General features: G+C 27.8%; 1 protein-coding gene across 1 annotated transcript in view; it reads right to left on the reverse strand.

The window, feature by feature from the left end:
- Nucleotides 1-2,504: 2,504 nt before the first annotated feature.
- LOC111038571 (cell growth regulator with RING finger domain protein 1-like) overlaps nucleotides 2,505-19,122 on the reverse strand; it is a 42,271-nt gene continuing 25,653 nt past the window's right edge. Inside the window, exons 3-6 of the mRNA XM_022321727.1 lie at nucleotides 6,451-6,622; nucleotides 6,152-6,299; nucleotides 5,691-5,798; nucleotides 2,505-2,923 (exon numbers count right to left, since the gene is read on the reverse strand). Of these exons, the coding sequence (XP_022177419.1) occupies nucleotides 2,540-2,923; nucleotides 5,691-5,798; nucleotides 6,152-6,299; nucleotides 6,451-6,622 (812 nt within the window). The 3' untranslated portion in view covers nucleotides 2,505-2,539. The remainder of the gene's footprint in view (nucleotides 2,924-5,690; nucleotides 5,799-6,151; nucleotides 6,300-6,450; nucleotides 6,623-19,122) is intronic.

The raw sequence follows: 19,122 nt of genomic DNA on the forward strand, positions 1-19,122 counted from the left end.
GTGGACAAGGTTTTTCTTCTTGTTAGTGTATATCGGAAGCCTGTGTCAAACTACAAGATGCGCCTGTTAAAAAAAAAAAAAAAAATGTTGTGCAAGGCTATAATTCTCAACCATTTAAAAATAAATAATAAAGTTTAAGAAAATGTACAATTTAATTTTCATATTTCATTGTTAAAGATTATATAAGATTATATCATATAATGCAAATCGTACAAGTAACCAAAAATACTTGTATATAATAGTAATAATATTACACAAATGAATTTTAACATTTTTGACCCCTTCATGAAAAGGCAGAAAAATTGTGAATATATAGTGTAGTAAAACGTTATTTTCACTAAATGAATACTTTTCATGAAGTGGATGTCCACTTAATGAAATGATCGATTTCACTAAGTGGATAATGCGACATAATATACATTATATATAATATTATTACCGATATATTACAATATACTGTACCGAGCATCACAGCCCACAGAGGCACGTCTATAAAATATGCGGCAATAGGTGTATATATACATGAAAACAACGTTTTGTTGAAAAAAAAGTTATTTGAATCATTTTTATTTAATCACAATCACACATTCAATATTATAGGCATACAAAAAAAATCACAATAATTAGAATTATGTTAGTGATGTTTCACGACAAAACACTTTAGTACATTGCCATCTTAGCCCAACCGATTGAATATATTAATCATAAACAAATTAGGTAATAACTAAGTTATCATAAAATCTTAACAGACTCTCTTCATTTTAAGACGAAACACTGCAAATTTCTTAACGTTAATGTACCTTAAACTATTTATATAAATTCACCTCAACGGTATACACTAAAATTAAATTAAAACAATACAGTTTTGTAGATCAACAAATACAACTAGGAGTATTCAATGTATCGTAATCGTGTGCGTTTCTTATATACGTTTATGGGATCTCTCTATAATATTATCGTCAGTGTTCTAATAAACGAACATTTGTTTCAATATTTTGAGGTCGGTAAAAGAGAGTATAAGGGCCGAGCAACATTTCTTAACTACATGAGAATTTGTATGCATAAATTATATATTTTGTTATACATTTATATAATTTTATCATTACAATTATACAAATACAATATAAAAATAATATAACGGCATATTGCTAACGTCGCATAAACTTTATGACCATACTCAATACTTCAATGGGAAATCGATAAATAAAAGATTTAAGAGAATAATATAAAACGAAAGGAAAAAATACAAATGAAAAATAATGTATAAAATGATAATAATTAAATTGCTCGGCTTCTAGCTAAACCTCTTCAAAATATTAAAACCCGAAGATTTTTCTTTTGAGGAGAGAGGCAAGTTACCGGACAATATACACACATCAATATGTAATAATAATAAAATAATATTAATAATAATAATAATATAATAATATTAATAATAATAATAATAAAAATAATAATAATAATAATAATAATAATAATAATAATAATGATAATAATAATAATGATGATTTAATATACAAATCATAAACCATTATAATATTACATTATGCACACGGAAGATAATAAAAAATAGTGTTTATAAATGCAGAGCGATACCACGTCAACAATTACATTATGGAAGATTATTGTTATTTAATATATTTTTAATTTACGTTCGTGCAATTTTGAAATTTAAACCGTTAAGTGTTGTACGTATAGTTCTTTTCGAGAGAATAAAATATTTACGAATATTATATAGTATAACACATATTATGTATAAGGAACTTTTCTGTGATAAATAAGTCTATAACAAAAGATATGTTATATAGGGGGAGGGGAGAAACAATTGTGATAAATTCATAAAATAGAGAATATTATTATATTCATTCGTTTCGTGATTCTGGAAATAAAAAGAACTTGATCGACTAGCGTCTCTACACAATATGTCCTTTTCGTTTGTAATATAGCTTATCATTTCACACCACCAACACCGTGCTAAATGTGAATACGTCAACATTTTTTTTCCATACGTACACATTTCACACAACCGTGGTAAACGTGTTTTTGGTTAAACCTCATTGTCAGACCGATTTATGTATAGCATTATAAATATTATATTATTTGTGCATAATATCTTAATAAATAAAATGGAAGGGACAGGAGGGGGTCACAAACATAATATACATTCAGGATGAATATGCCAAACGTTATAAATACATGGGTTTGAGGTAATATTATTTTCACTTTTTATATTTTTACGTATGCATATCGAATAATTTACATTGTATAGAGGGGTGAGAGAGGGGAGGAATTGTAGGATGTACGTATATCTTAATGCGCGTAAGACAAAGGGTTGTTATAAACCGACTGATGTGTTTGTGAGTGTCTGTTTACACAGCGTAAGTGTAAAAATGTATACAATCTGTTTATGGTAAACGGCTGATACGAGTTAAGAGAAAAAAAAGAGAAGAAGAGCATGATGGGGACCCTGGGAAGAAATTCAGAATTTATGGGGGCGATGAGGCGGGGGTGTTGGGGGTGTGGGTGGGCGGGTGGAGACCTAATGTAGGCCGAGAAATTCCGTAATACTATTTTGAATCCACTGTGAAAACGCCTGTCGCTTGGCCGACGCTCCCGTTTTCTCTAGGCCCAACGCGCAATCGGCCAAATAATCTTCGTTGCGCACGCAGAAGTAGCTCTTGATCGGACTGCGGCACATCGGGCACGTCTCCAGCTTGCCGAAGCACGATGCGCATATGCACGTGTGGCGGCACGGCAACAGGGCTCTGGACAGCGGGTAGTATTGGCACACGACGCACAATTGTTCCTGGCCGGTGTTCAAGCTGCCGCCGCTGTTGTCCAGAACGACAGCCCTCTGTGTCGAGTCGTCGCTGCAGGCATCGTCTTGGTAACTGAGAGCGTTGCCGGTGGCCAAATAAAGTTGCTGTGGGGACAAAAAAAAACCACACACACGTGTTACATGATGATACTATGACAACATTATATGACACCAAAATTACGAGTATAACATACCTAGTACCTATATTATTATGTTAATATTTAAAGGAATTACAATCTAGTTTCTATGGGGAAAATAATAGAATAATTAATGTAGGTAACGTGTTGTAACTAGAATATGCCGAACATTTCGGCCAGGTTGACACTGATCGGTCGTAAGGTTATTGTCGTCTATATAGTTGAATTTATATAGTACAGGGACCTATGCATAAAATTGCAAAATGTTATGTAACTTGCGTATATATTATAGTTATACCATGCACAGTAGTCGTATATACTGTATTAGTATCGATTTTTTTTTCTTTTTTTTTTTTATTATTTAAGAAAATTTACTATCTATATACAATTTATATAATAAGTAAATATGATGAGTACAATATTACAGGACATGAAAAGTTACCTCCCCCCTAAATATCGATTTATTAAATTTTTTCTGCGACTTTTGGTCTGGATATTAAATCAACCACTGAACAAGTAAGAATTGATCAACAATAACACTATCATTAATATTAATATATTTTTATATGTATAGTTAACTGTTTATACTGTAAACATGGTATACAAACAAGTATACACATCGGAAATGTAATAACTTTTTCCTTTACACGTTTCTAAAATTAAGTTATTTTATGTATAACATAATTGAACAATTATTTTTCTTTTGAAAATTGCTTTTCATTACCACACAAACACGACACAATAACGCACAATATGGCATGATACCGGACAAATACATTAGAATATCTCGTAGCCAATGCCGCACACAAAAATAGCACTATACCACACAAATTCATTTAATTGAGTAGCTTATATATTGTAAGTATGGTGTTACATTTAATTTACTACAAAATACGATTATAAATTAATAGAGATTTTTTTGTTAAAATTAGTTGAAAAAAAGTTATGATTAAATAGAGAAGAATTTTTATTCTTTTTAAACATGTATTACTTACATATATAGAGATTTGACGTAAACAATTGAAATTCGTCTATTAGGCATGCAATATTGGCGTTTTATGCTGTGGTATGTTATTGGTAAGCCGATTGTAAACATGTGTAAATAATAGATAGAAAAATTAATTTTTTCAGTACATTAATTTAACCGATAATTCGATAAATTTGAATATTTGATATACATCAGCTATCGGTATAGGTAGGTAATATCAAAATCTGTGCACGGTATTGGCCAATGCGTTTTTCAATAACGTATGTAGTGGTGGATGACGCCCCTTAAAATATGTAACTCACTGTGTAATCTAAATAATTAGCGAATCAAATGATAAGAAACGCTGGTTTACAGACAACTCATAGTTTATATTAATCATACTGAATGGTAAATAGTCCGTCGTGGAGTGGCGCACACTGAATGAATACTGCCATAGTGCCATTGCAGGATGATGACGAGAATAATGTGAAATATTATGGAGTGTCAATCCGGCCAACAAGTTTATTAACTATATAGTAACCACGGAGTAAGATACAATGAACTGGTAACGACATTTTTTAGTGGACCTTAAACTGTGTGAAAAAAATAAGTGCCGATGCTCTTGAATAAAATTACATCTAATTAATTAATTAGATGATAATATTATACGCTAAATGGTAGATAACGCACTGCTCCAGTGTATACTATCCACAGTTACTACGTAACTTATACACAGTGGCGTCATTTTGCGCTGTTCTGTGGCTCACAAACTGCATTAGGATGAAAATACAGTAGACGCCGCTTATAAGACTCACGGATATAAGGTTCAGTCGCTTATTAGACTCAAAATCGTCTGGAACGGACCGGACGTATCAAACTACATTAAAAAAAAATCGGGTATAAGACTCAACGCTTCGGTTATAAGACTCAAATTTCGTGAAATAAATAGTAGAAAATAAACTTTTTTGGTTATAATTTAGAAATAGATTGGTATTGAAAAATTAAATAATATTCGTGTTGATTAATCCTAGTTTCTGTTGTACCTTATAACGTATAATAATTTTTATCGCAGATAAAAGTTCACATTTATCGCAACGATTATCGTTATTATAGTGAGGTATCTGATTATCTGGCGGCTGCACAGTTATCGCAATTACGGGTACATAAATACACATACGTATATGCCATACGTAACCTTTATAATTTTTTATTAAAATATAATTTTTATAATATTTTTATATGTAATATTTACCTATTATAATTTTAGTTTTTTTATCAGGATTATTAAATTTATTCAATAATAAAGTATGCAATATGTAATATGTGTTAAAGTATTAAAATCAAAGCAAAATATGTAGTAAAATAAAATTTATAAATACGTAATTAATTTTTTTTCCACTTCGCCTATAAGATTCATTCGGTTATAAGACTCACTTTGTGCTGGTCCCAAAGTGAGTCTTATAAGCGGCGTCTACTGTACCTTTAATCATTAATTTTATGTAGGTACCAGTTACGACCACATTGCTAGATAAATACTTGTTTTGTTTTACACGTAGATATGCGGTTGTTTCTATCTTGTTGCATCTATTTAATAAGGGACATCATTTAATTAACTAGGCGATACAAATGCATTGCGCCTCGCTGATCCGAAAAATAGTGCAAACCACTGATACATATACAGTGTACGCGTTTTAGCGCGGTGTGTATGTAATATAATTATGTTAAAAGGTTTCAATATTTTTACCTATTAGGCACTATAACAACTAACCTTTAATGATGACAATTGTCCGTTCGCTTGTTTCAGGTATTGCGCCAAAATGTTCGTAGGCAACGTGCACACGTTATCCCGGATATGTACTACATTCACCAATGCCACCTACGGACCCACAACAAATAATTACACATACCGATTTATGAATATTATCCTGCCTATATTTTGTAATGTATACATCGAGAATAGTGAGCACCTCCTGCAGGTGTACTGCTGCAGGTTATGTTACATTTTATTGCAGCCACATGTATAATAACAGTGGAGTCTCGATAACTCGAATTTCAAGAAGAATAAAAATATTATCGACTTATATATTTTTCAAGTTTTATACCTAGGTATTTCAAATATATTTTTAAAATATTTCAAGGACGAGAAAAAAATTCGAGTTATCGAGACTGGAATTTAATAAATAGGTACGAATCAGAAGAAAAAATATAAATTGTATAATATGGACTTACCGTCTCGTCTGGATGTAAAGTGGAATTTTCGGGAATATCACGTATAAGGAATATAACCAAAGGGTAACAATGTCGAGGGGGTGTTCCCAAATCCAATTTTCCTTCTGGCATAAACATCTGAATGGTTTTTTCGGTATGGCTTGTTTCGCTAAACGTTAAATGGTTAAGGATATCTTCAACTAATTTAATTTCAGCTGACAAAAATAATAGATATTTTATTTATATAATTGAAAAGCCGCTTAATCTATCAAATATGTCAGTATTTATATAGATAAATATTGGCGTTAATCAAAGGATACTGCAAAGTTAATCCACAATGTTGGTAATGTCCACGGAGTAATGAATCATCCTTGACAGCTGTCTGAAATGAGCTCCATGCCTTCCATAGGAAATGATGAAGTTCCCGAATAGAAACGCCCCAAAATGCTTGCAATGTATATGGTACTTGGCTTGAGATCGTGCATCGAAGATCTATAAAAAAAAATTAAATAAGGCGATTAAGAAAAGTTATGTATTTAAAACTGTATACATTATAATAGCTATAATTATAAATGATACTTGATTAATGATTATTATTCAAAACGTTTGGTAAATATTTTGGTACACAATTAATTAATGTTTTAAAAGATACCCTTAAGATAACATAATATATACATATATATATATATATATAGGTGTATGTGCACAGATAATTTTTAAAAATTATTCTCACCCGTCATCAGTATTTAATCATATATTAGGTAGGTATACCATCTATTGATGCAATACTAGCTTCACGACAATGGTCTCAAGGGCATGTTTGTTGGGACTATTATTAATGGCATGCACAATACAATAACCTCGAACTAATATATTAACTAGAGTAAGAACACACAAATTTGAATATAAACTCAGCATTTCATATTTTTTTAAATTAAAAAAAAAACTACCTAAGTCAAATAGTAACCTTTAAAATAAAATAATCGTAACATTATTTTACGTTTTTTCTATACACATTTTTTAAGTTTACGGATAAATTGAGGAAATTAATTTGTTTGATATTTTAATATATGTTTATGCATAACCTTCATTAACATTAAAATATGTTTAATAAATATAAACAACAATAGATCCAATCAATATTTATCACAAAAATCGAATAATTTAATTGATAAATTATTTGCATTTACGGAACACAATATATTCATTTATATATATACACAATTTCAAACCAAATGCTAAACAAATCGAGGATCATATTAAAGTATTTAACTAATATTTTTATTCAAATATAATTATGACAACAACAACAAAAACAAATGGGTGGATTATTTTTAAGATGTATATCTTCCAACAATAATTTTACAACAATAGAAGATGAACGTACAATTTATTTGGCAATTTATAGGTGTATAATGTTAAAGTACAAGGTAGGCATACTAAATACTTAGTAATAAAACTATAAAAGTTAGTCTAATGTTGATGTCGTACGATCGACCATTTAAAATTAACATCTGGTTGAGTATTATAATAACGACGATGCCAAGAATAACAACTTAAATAGCGATTATAATTTAACAAAAATAATTTATCACATCGGATATAGGATCTTAAAATCGATTACATTTTATTCTTGTTGAAAGGTTTGGACTTGAGTTCGGCACTCGTCCAGTTGTATTTTTACTACCGGAATACCATTAGGCAAGATCAACGAACGAAAAACATGTCACACTATTATTATTATTGGTGTTCACACTGTCTTCATAATATTATATGATACGTTCTTCTGAGAAATTTGATATTATTGAATGTTTTGGACGATTTCTTCGTAGGCTGAGATTTATAAGTACGATTATTAACTTATTTGATTCATAATAATGGGGACATAAAGTATACATATATATTATCAAATTAATACTATTTAACACATTTCATGCCACCCACGAGGTTATATATAGCATTGTTTGTATTTTGACAAGTGTTTGAACCACAGCCAAAACTTATTGATGAATATTTCTAAAAAACTTCTCTAAACGCATTAAACAGAAATGTCTAATGGATTTTATACAATGCAACCTGTGAAAACTGGGAGTGTACATGTAAGTGTGTGTCAATCAAATAACTTATTTTTGAAAGCAGAAAGACAGGCTGCAAGTTTAAAGTTTCAGTGTATAGTTAGAAAATGTTTAATGCATATTTTATCAATTTAGGTGTAAAATTGTTTTACTATGTTCTTATTATTTCTTGGAAAAAGAATCTGTAAATCTAATACACAATTAATGTATATTAAATTATTGTAATTTTATAAATTTAAAAGAATACGGCTTTTGAAAAAAGTTATTTAAATTTATATTAATATATTAAACTATTATTGCACATAAAATGCAATATTATAGGATTCGGGACTTAATGCACTTACTTTTTTATTTATTGAACAATTATTATGAATAAAAATGTAAGATTTAATACAAAATAATAAATTTAAATAAATAAATGTATCTATTATAAATAATTAGGATTTGCGACTTATTGCACTAGAAATGTTCAAAGTATGCCATTCAAATAACAAAAACTGCACTAAATTATGCAGTTTAGCTACTACGAAAATAAAGGTAACTGCAAATTATATATAAAAATAATATGGCATAAGCATTAATATATTTTAGCAATAATTATTAAAAAATGCTTGCTTTTAGCAAATATGTTTTTAAGTTCGTTAAAATATAACAATATATGCAGGCATATACTAAGCTAAAGTTTGTGTTTAATAATAAATTATAGAAAAATTCTGTTTAACAAAATGTACTTTTGAGATAGATTGCATTAAGCTCTGTGAAAATTTTCAACTTTTTGAAAAATTGGCTCGTATGTGATATTTAGAATTTTCCGGGTATTTTCATTAACACATTTCATTGTTACATTACCTACTCAGATATTTGAATAATGCCTTGAATTTAAATTCATAAATTCAATATTAAAAAAAAGCAATCGTTGTTCCTTATATAAACATTTAACGTACCTATAATAAATGAAATAAAATTGGCTACATTATATAGAAAATTATAACATAGCGGCTTTTTAAAAATCCTAATAAATAATGTAACGAAACATAATATAGAATGTAATTATTTTTAATTTATATCAAACCAAAGGTTAGTGGGTTTTATAGTAAGATATTACAAAGTGACAGCGTACATATTGACTGTTAAGAATATTGATTGTTTTTTTTAACATTTTATCCAAATGACATTTATTAAGGATGAATCGATCACCCAACATTATGTTGCTGAAGTTTATTCAGTTTTTAACAACATTTTTAAAGTACATTTTTTTTTCAAAGATCTCAATGATTATTTAAATTTATTTTCAAAATATGACGATTATTTTTTGTAAAAATAAGTAACGTCTGGCCAAAAAATTTCAAGCCTCAAGGTCACTATGAGTTTTAAGCAAGTGTATTATTTGTATAACTTGTTCATTAATATTCTTTATTATTTTACCCGGAAAAACAAATCTTTCGAGGTTATAATACTTACATAAATTACATAACGAAACTATTTTATCAAAATACTTATATTTGCTGCAACGTATTTAGAATACATTTTAGTGAATATAAAATAAATTAGAAAGCATGCACTCCCAAGTCTCAATATAAAAAAAATACACGATTGAATGATTTTTTATTTTCAAAACTAAAATTTGGAAATATTAGTTGCGTAATTTTGCAAATCTACATCGACAAACCCAAATATTTATAAATAACTAAAGATACTTATTTTGAGCAATATTATTTTAATTTTTATAATCACACATACTTAAACTTGCCGTAGTAAGAGATTGGCGTAGCCTTTTATTTAATTATTTTTAAAAATTCTCACAATATACTTTCTTTCACAAATTAATTGGCTGATACTAAAAAAACATGTCAATAAGCATTTAATTAATGTGTCTTTTAGGCAATTATTTTTCAAAGTAGGTAACTAGATAAGTAACAGTAATAGTTAAAATGAATCAAAACTAATTTAGAGTTTCTGTAGTTATTTTATCCAAGGAAAGGTATTATTTTCAAATTTAATTACCTTTATGATGATGTAAAAGTTGAATACAAATACAAATAAACAAATTCGATATAAGTAGGTGGTGGTAACTAGATAGTGGGAGGTTGATAAATTATCAAAAAAATTCTTTTCAAGAACTCAAATCCTCAGACATCAAAAATCACCAGACTAAACAAAACTGAAATTATATCTATACCTATTTTGTTTAATTCCTAAAGTATACCTAAAAGTAATAATTTTGTTTTCTCTAGATCACTTAAACTTGGTATAAAGTAATTGCAATTATTATGCCACCATCGAGTGCAGAGATATTCAAGAAAGATTCTCAAAAAAAAAAATCCTCCAAGAAACTGGATAGTAATTATAAAATTATCAGAAAGTTGCAATTCTATATAGAAAAAGATACATATTTAGAATATGTCCCAAAATGACAAGTGTAACTGCATGTTAAGTAACTTGAATAACTACTTTTAACTGATATAAAATAAAACGAAAATCTAAAATAAATAATATTTTTTTTTTAAATACACGAGATACAATATTATTCATATTGTTAGAGTAGTTTTTGTTTTTCAAAAGCGAGTGAACGGGGTGTAAATACATTAAAAACTATACATCTATATATTCTATATACTGTATCTGAATAAAAAAATTAATTTTTCAACTATGAAAGCTAAAAACGATATGAAGAGTATAATTATAATGTAGATAGATATCTTGTTTAAAGTATTATAAGTGTTTCAAGTACTTTCAATTAATAAAGTACCTACCTAAAAAATATTACATTAATTTATTCGGGCTTATTTACTATTCATCTTGAAGATATTGTCGAACTGAAACTTTTCTTTAATTTTGTTTAAATAACATTATTAAGAATATAATGTTTATCATAATCATTTTAAAACTTCCCAAAATATCAGGGTTATATTAAAATTATACATCTATAAAGTTAAAATTAAAATTCTTCGACTTCATCGTATTATTATGTAATTTACGTATGATCGGATCTCGTGAGAAATTATTTTTGAAGGAAAAAGTATAAAACTGTGCACAATTTCCGCTTGTCATTAATCAATCTACGTCCGAGACTTGTAAGATTTGTCCAAAGACTCAAGTTTTATCACAGTAATGATTAATGGGAATGTTCAAGACATTTACAAACTATTCATACGTAAATTGTAGATTAGAATCTTTAGAATAATAAAATAAATATATAAAATATCATACGGTAAATTCTGCTATAGTTTTTCATTAAACTACTAGTGCTGAGGTCTAAAATATAAGTATATTACAATATAAGATATACCATTAAGTGTAACATTCTACAAATAAGAATAATGAATTTATACTTCAATTTTCGATTTTATGATTATTTAGGTATTCGTTCTAAATAAATACCAAATTTAATGTTTTAGTAAAATGTACCAAGAAAAAATTCCAAATATACACGTTTAATTAAAAATATTCCTCACCAAAGAAACGAGACGAAATACATTTTTATTCCATAATTTTTAATCCATTTTAAAAAGAGTCGGTCTACCTCAAACCTTGGTCTTGAGGCTTAAGTTACAACTACGATATTGTTCATCACATTATAACACATATATTTTACTTATTACCCACCTAAAATAATACGATCACGCGTAATTTGATAGGGTTTTACTTGGGTTTTCATGAGACTAAAAATAACAAGTTTCACAAACCACATTCATCGCGAATGTGTGATCCAACCAGTCGTATACAAAACTGTTTCTTTCTTTAATAGTTTAATGTGAAGCAAAGGGTCAACATAAAGGAACTTACAGAAATAGGTATATAACACATTTCGAAAGAATATATATAATTTTTTTAATTTATAGAATACCACATTCTACAGCCGTTACATTCTACGGCGGCATATAAGTACAGGAAAAGTACAGTTATTTCATAATATTAGAATAATAATTGTCATGATGACACAACAGAATATACATAAGGACTTGAGGTTAACAATTAAAATAACATAAACAGACTGCTTCTGTAATATGATTTCACACGACACACATACCGATGGTCAAAGGTAAATTAAAAATATAATTCCATTTTCCGGAAGTGTATAAAAATGTTTTCTGAGATCTGGTTTTGAAGAAAGTAAACATTCTTCAAAAGGCTTTAAGTCAACAGCCAAACATTTTTTTAAAGGTCGATTAAAATCAAGTTAAAAAAACTAAATAAGAATATTTTTACATATTATGGACCATAAAAGTTTTAAATTGAAATATACTAAAATAGGGTTAATGTTGTTTTCTAAAATTAAATGTTATTTAATTATATCGACTCTTTGAAATAGGATTATCATTTATAGAATAATATCTTTTTAATGGGTGATGGCTAACCTAACCTGGAATTTCCAGTCTTGCCAAGTTTTAACTTTAAAAGTTAAAACAAAAATTGATTTGCTTAATACATTATCATTAAGTACAAATTATGACTTAATAATACATTTTCAATATAGAGTGTCTCGGCACAAAAATTACAACTGGATTGGACGCCTTAAAACAAAAACTATGTCCGTATTCACTATTTGACATAAGTTACATACATTTTGAACTTTGGTAACACAAAATTAATTAATATTAATTTAGTGCAAATATTCTAGTTCATAAACAGATGAATTCTAAGCCAATATCTGCATATAAGATATTTTTTTCATATACTAATAATATTATTGTGAAAATCTAAAATATATCGTACGGAATTTTTTAGCTTAACAACTATTGTCAATTTGAAAACACGAAATATCCTTTGTTCTAATTGTTAAAAATAAACTATAGTACCTAGGTACCTACTATTTAAATACATCAACTAATCAAATCGTTTGACGTCAATATTTTGTACATACAACACCAACCAACTCACAATAATCTGATTAGACCGCTAAAACCGGTTGAAAAAACCAAATATTCAAGTTTAAATCTTGGTCTCAAAACGAAAAAGTATATTATACACGCCTTCAATCCATTACCACTTTGGATGCATCGTGTACATTTATATTTTCTTTGTTACTTGCAATGAATTACAAGGATGCTAAATTGGTTTACCACTACTAGTTTGCAGTTATCGGTTTCGACAGCTATTTTTAAGGACATTTTTGGTTGTCACAAAAAAATGAAACACTTTCATTGTATTGTACAAGCGAGGTCATTACAAGACGTTTTTCCGTGTCAAATTGTTCTAATGTGTTGGAGGAATTAGGTATCATATTTTTAATTGAACAACTATTTTTACATTTTCCCCCTCACTTTTGATGGTGTGGCTACAAACAACTTTTAATGAAACAAATAAAAGACTGAATAAAATGAATGGGTGTAAGCACTATTCGAACTCAACTTGAAACCAGTGACTATCTATTTTTTTATTGAACTTTAAAAACATTGCACTTAACAAAATGTAGATACTGGAGCAGAGGTCAATATTTTATCCTAAAAGCGGACAGCAATTTTCTAAAAAATGGCTGAGCTTAGTCAATTTTTATTTATTTATTTAATTCGTGAAAAATTAAATAAATTAAACAAAATTATATTCATTTTAAATCATTGGGTTTCAATTTCCAATCAATTGATAAATTAGCTACTTATATGAACTTATACGTGATATAATTTTTTTGTCTAAAAGTGTTTTATGAAAAATACTATGCTGACCGTATCCTAGCCCAGTCCGTCCTTGTTCAGGGTCTAAAAATATCATTTTTAAAGTAACTGTAACTAAAAACATTCATAAAAAAATAAAGTAATAATCTAATAAATTGGCAAAGACATTTTTTTCCAAATATTTTAATTAACATATAATATAAATCGAGTTTACGAATGGGATTTGGCCAAAATTATAATCATTATTTATTTTAATCAAATTTCAAAGCGTAAACAACATTGAGTTTATTTTTGAGAACGAATATACAGTATTCATAAATAAACGAAAAATAAGTACTTAATAGGGATGACGTATACAAATATTTCATAAATAACTATAATGTTTTACCTAGTTGTTTTTACGTACATTAAAAAAAAATTATAATCTATGTAAATATATTCCAAAAACGATGCTCCGTGAAAAAATTTATTTTTCGAATAAAACATAATGTAAATGGATTGTAAAAGGAGCAAAATAATCAAGAACCAATGTCCAATCCAAAGATTTATTCTGTATAATGAAAATAATAATAATCATGAGCTCGGATTGTGAAGTTTTTATTTTGCACGATTAAACGTAGTAGGTAATAATATATTTCGTACGTAGTACGCCAATATAGGTAAATTATTTTACACGTGTAAATAAATAAATATGAATATAATAATAATATAATATAGTAATGTAATAATAATATGTATATTGTATACCCATTGCCCCGTCGGAAAACCCATTCTTATTGGTAATATAGTCTCATTTACGCACGGTATTCACAATCGTTTCGAAATAGCTGTGGGTGAAGCGACACCGTCGATATTATAATATTAATAGAACACACACACAATGCCTTGAGTCTAATGGAAAAGCCACACATGATCCTTCGTTGAACTGTACATACATGCTTGTGTATGAATTATACATGAGTGGGGGGACACACACGTGTACTTTGCGGTGGAAAGTAATCTACATAGCCCAACCTATATTACATTTTAGGCAGGTACATAGAACGTAACACAATTTATTTGAAACATAAATTGACGAAAATGTATAATATTATATTATACCATTATAATACGTATACGAATATATCGTGCACACGTTCGAGTAGGGAAATTCACGAAGGTTCTATTCGGCCTCCGACTATAAATTAGAAGAAGACGAGCGGAGGGATGTTAACATGTCAGCACGCACAGACATAATAACATGTATTTATACTTGGTAAAGACATATGCGTGATCCAAGCCCAAGAAATATAAAATATATAACAAAGCAAATAATTGTGAACTGGTTTTTAGTCTTGGCACATGCAAAACTTAATTTTTACAAATTATTAAAATACATTAGTACGAATCCGAAAATCACTAAAATATAGGTACAATACCTAGGTACTTAAAGTTATTATTTTTTTCAAATGTTGCACGGTTTTGCATTTTTTAATTTAGGGGGAAGCTGAACTTCATAATCTTAGCTTTAACACTTTATTGTCTCATGACATATTATAAATATATAATGCATAAATATATAATATATTATGCTCACAGGTACTATATAAGTACATGATATTATTGTTTATTTCATGCCGCTTAAAAACCTTGAAAGAGAACCATACTGTAAAGCGTAAGTAATTATAACCTGGGACGTGTCGTCATGATGTAACCTTCAGAGTCATCGTGCCGACCCCACCTACTCGGCTTACAAAAGTCCGTCGTCTTATGGCCAAGTCGATAACATATTAACGAGTACGTTATTATGATTGAAGCGGGTTAACAAATAATCAGAAAATTACATTTTTTAAAGAACCTGTATTATAAATTACATAATTTGAATATAATTCGTTGAATTAATAATAAATATTTTAATTATTAACTCTATTTTCAAATTTTTAAAAACCAACCCACTGTTAAAATACCATAGTATCATATAATTATAATACTTAAATAATAAAAGGAATCTATATAAATATTCAACCTCGTATTTAAATCATTTTACAATTAAACATTAAAATGAAAAACACATTTTAACAGCTATTTTAATACGTATGATAATTGATAGAAAAATTAATTAAAATAAATAGATGATAATATCAATAATACAATTATTGAACCAATTATAATTATATGAATGTAACTAATCAAAGATTTTTCTAAAAAAAAATTAATATACACATCACACATTACTCCATATATTTTGTATATGTACGCGTATGATAGACAAGCATAAATAGGCCTTACCGAACAGAGAACTATTTTAAAACCTATACTTACAATATTGTGTACTCGTCTGACGCCCTTCAAATTTCGAGTGTTGACTCTTTATTAGAATTGTTCCGATGAGTGAATGTCGCGCACACAATGACCGTTAATAATTTCAATGTCAAATAATTTCCATAAAAAAATGCACCTACTAACTTCATTTTAAAAATCTCGTCAATAATAAGAAGATTGTGGTGGGCAGATTTTCTAATTTATGCAAATTACTAATCACTTTAAATATAACTAGGTATACTATTTTTATAAACTTGAAAATATTCAGACTATTATAAAATGTATTTGATATTTATTTTTCCGATGCTATTGAAAGGTTTGATGAAAAAAATAAATATTTTATCTATCAGTGTATTGAATTAGTCTTTAAAATCGTTTCACTGTGCATACTAAGGCAAACACAATTTTAATATTTTCTTAAAAAATATTAAGCATTAGCAAATATTACCTCTCTAAGGTACAATTTTTGCAAAATCAATAGAAAGCAGTGGTACACCGTTACATTCAGAAGTGAATTTCAGGTCCCGAGCACTTCCCATTTGAAGAATTGTACTTTGTTAAAAAAATAATTACCAACCTAGGAAATGTATAATAATTTATGTTATGATATTTAAAAGTATTTAAATTAAAAAAATGTATAGGAGTACGTTTTTGATTGAAAAATCACCCTTCTCTTCCCCACCAGAAAAGTCTTTGTTGTTCAACTGATCTTGGGTTTTTATAAAATTGTTTGTGTATTGTATTTACCCCAAAAAGTGTTCATAAACAAACTAAATAAAATACGCTGAAAGAGGCATATATCAATAATATGCAATTTTCTCATAATTAAGGCTCTAATATAAGTACAATACGTTTCAACAATGGATAAAGCAATACAAAGTATACAAAATATTACGTTTAAAGGACAAAAAACTTCCAACTCTTAAAATAATTATATATACATCCATGGATGCAGTCTCACCGTTATTTATAATCTCAATAATTAATTAGTCTAATAAATTATATAAAATCAATAAAAAAAAACATAAATTATAGTCATAATACAGTAATTTAGTATAAATAAAGGAAAAATCATTGATTTTAATTTAATCGTATTTTGACCTAAAGAAAAAAAAAAGTTGTCGATGACTCATTATTAAACACTATCTATATAATTATTTACAATGTTTAGGTGTGAAGAACAATAAATTATTTTAAATTATTTCCGGACTATAAAACATGATATTTTTAAGTGATAAGATATTTATTATTTACACACATATATTATAGCGTTTATACCAACGAATTTTCACACATACTTAACAATGTTTTATACTTACTGATCATTTTAACTACAAACAAAATAAAATACCGAGTTTACTTGCAGGAAATCAATTATTGTGTTTTTATTTCATGGATTTGTTTAGGTTTTTAAATTTTAACAGAATGTTTTCACGGCAATGGAACGTATAAATATAAAATATTGAAGAAACATTTTTCAATTTCAGTATAAGCATGAAAATGGTATATGATAGATCTTTAATGCACATTTATTTATCTGTCAAGAAAACAATAGGCATTGAATAGATTCGTGTAAAAAGCTATTTTAAGTAGGTGGGTACATTCTAAATATATTTTAGATTCTGACCAAAATATCAAGCGATTTTTATTATAATTTTTTTAAATTATTAATTTTGATTATTTATTTAAGCATTCTTGGCTGACTCACCGTCTCCGCTCAGAATCATTTTTTATGTGCAATGATTTATAATTGAATTGAATTTTAAAACATCCATTACAATAACATAATAGACAACTACTACACAGCAGAGTGATACCCACTTATCCACCTTTTATACATTTGCTTTTACGTTTTTAATTTATATAAAGTACCTAAAATTTGTATACTTAACAGATGTAAAAAAGATAAACCAATATCTAAATAGATCATATTTCTCTTTTTTCTATGTATAATATACATATACTTAAATTGAAATGGCAAAAATCATATACTGAATATTGTAAAATAGCTTAGGATATTTCAATTAAAATATGGTATTGGTTAAGCTTACACCGCTATATTAAGTGGTGCAAGAGGGGGAGCTAATAGGCTGAAACCCTCCTCCATTACCCGTATAATTACTATATATTTTTTTTAATTTATCAAGTTTCAACTGAATAATCAACTAGTGTCTAGTAAATACGGATGTAAATTCATCTACGTTTTAACGGATTAGCTAAGCCTACATAAATAAAAGTGGGTACTGCTTGGCTGTACAGTATAGGTGTTATATGGATGTGTTCAATTTAAATTTAATGATGCATATTATATATAACTGCATATGAAAATCTGAGTGAAGACGTGTCAGCCTAGAATATTTTATTATACCTTAATATTGCGTTTAAGTTTTACTAGTGATAAAAATAGGTAGGTATAGAATTCATTTTTGCAATAAACATTTTATTTCCATACCTATTTTCCTAAAATAATGAGTGATTTTTTTGGCTATGTGTGAACTATATGAGGGACCTGTAATAAATGTTCTAGTCTTAGCAATACAAATTGAATATTTTGTAAATTTTTAACTACAAATTAACTGTGACTTTGTCAAAATTTGAACTTTAAATGCTATTAAAAAATAATTGTTAATATGTTTCGTTAGTATTTTTAAATACTTGCATTAAAAACTTACGAAGAACAGGGACCAACCTTGTATTAAATTTGTAAGCTTTTTAACCAAACGAATAATTTTTAATTAACTAAAGTCAATCGCAAAGACAAATATAAAGGAAGACCAAGATTACTAGACGATTGTTTTAATTATATTATGTCAACATTTTTATTTTTTTAACGATTATTTTGGAAAGTACCTACTGAGAATTTTCAATTTCAATCTCCAAAATGAATTAACTGGGTAGATCCAATTTTCTACAGAAACCCTCTATCAAAGTTGATGATCAGAGCTTTATTTCTACAAGAAAGTTTAGAAGTTGAAGTTGAAAAATCATTTAAAATACCTCTCAT

The sequence above is a fragment of the Myzus persicae genome, unplaced genomic scaffold (assembly GCF_001856785.1).
Source record: "Myzus persicae strain clone G006 unplaced genomic scaffold, MPER_G0061.0, whole genome shotgun sequence".
Lineage (NCBI taxonomy): Eukaryota > Metazoa > Arthropoda > Insecta > Hemiptera > Aphididae > Myzus > Myzus persicae.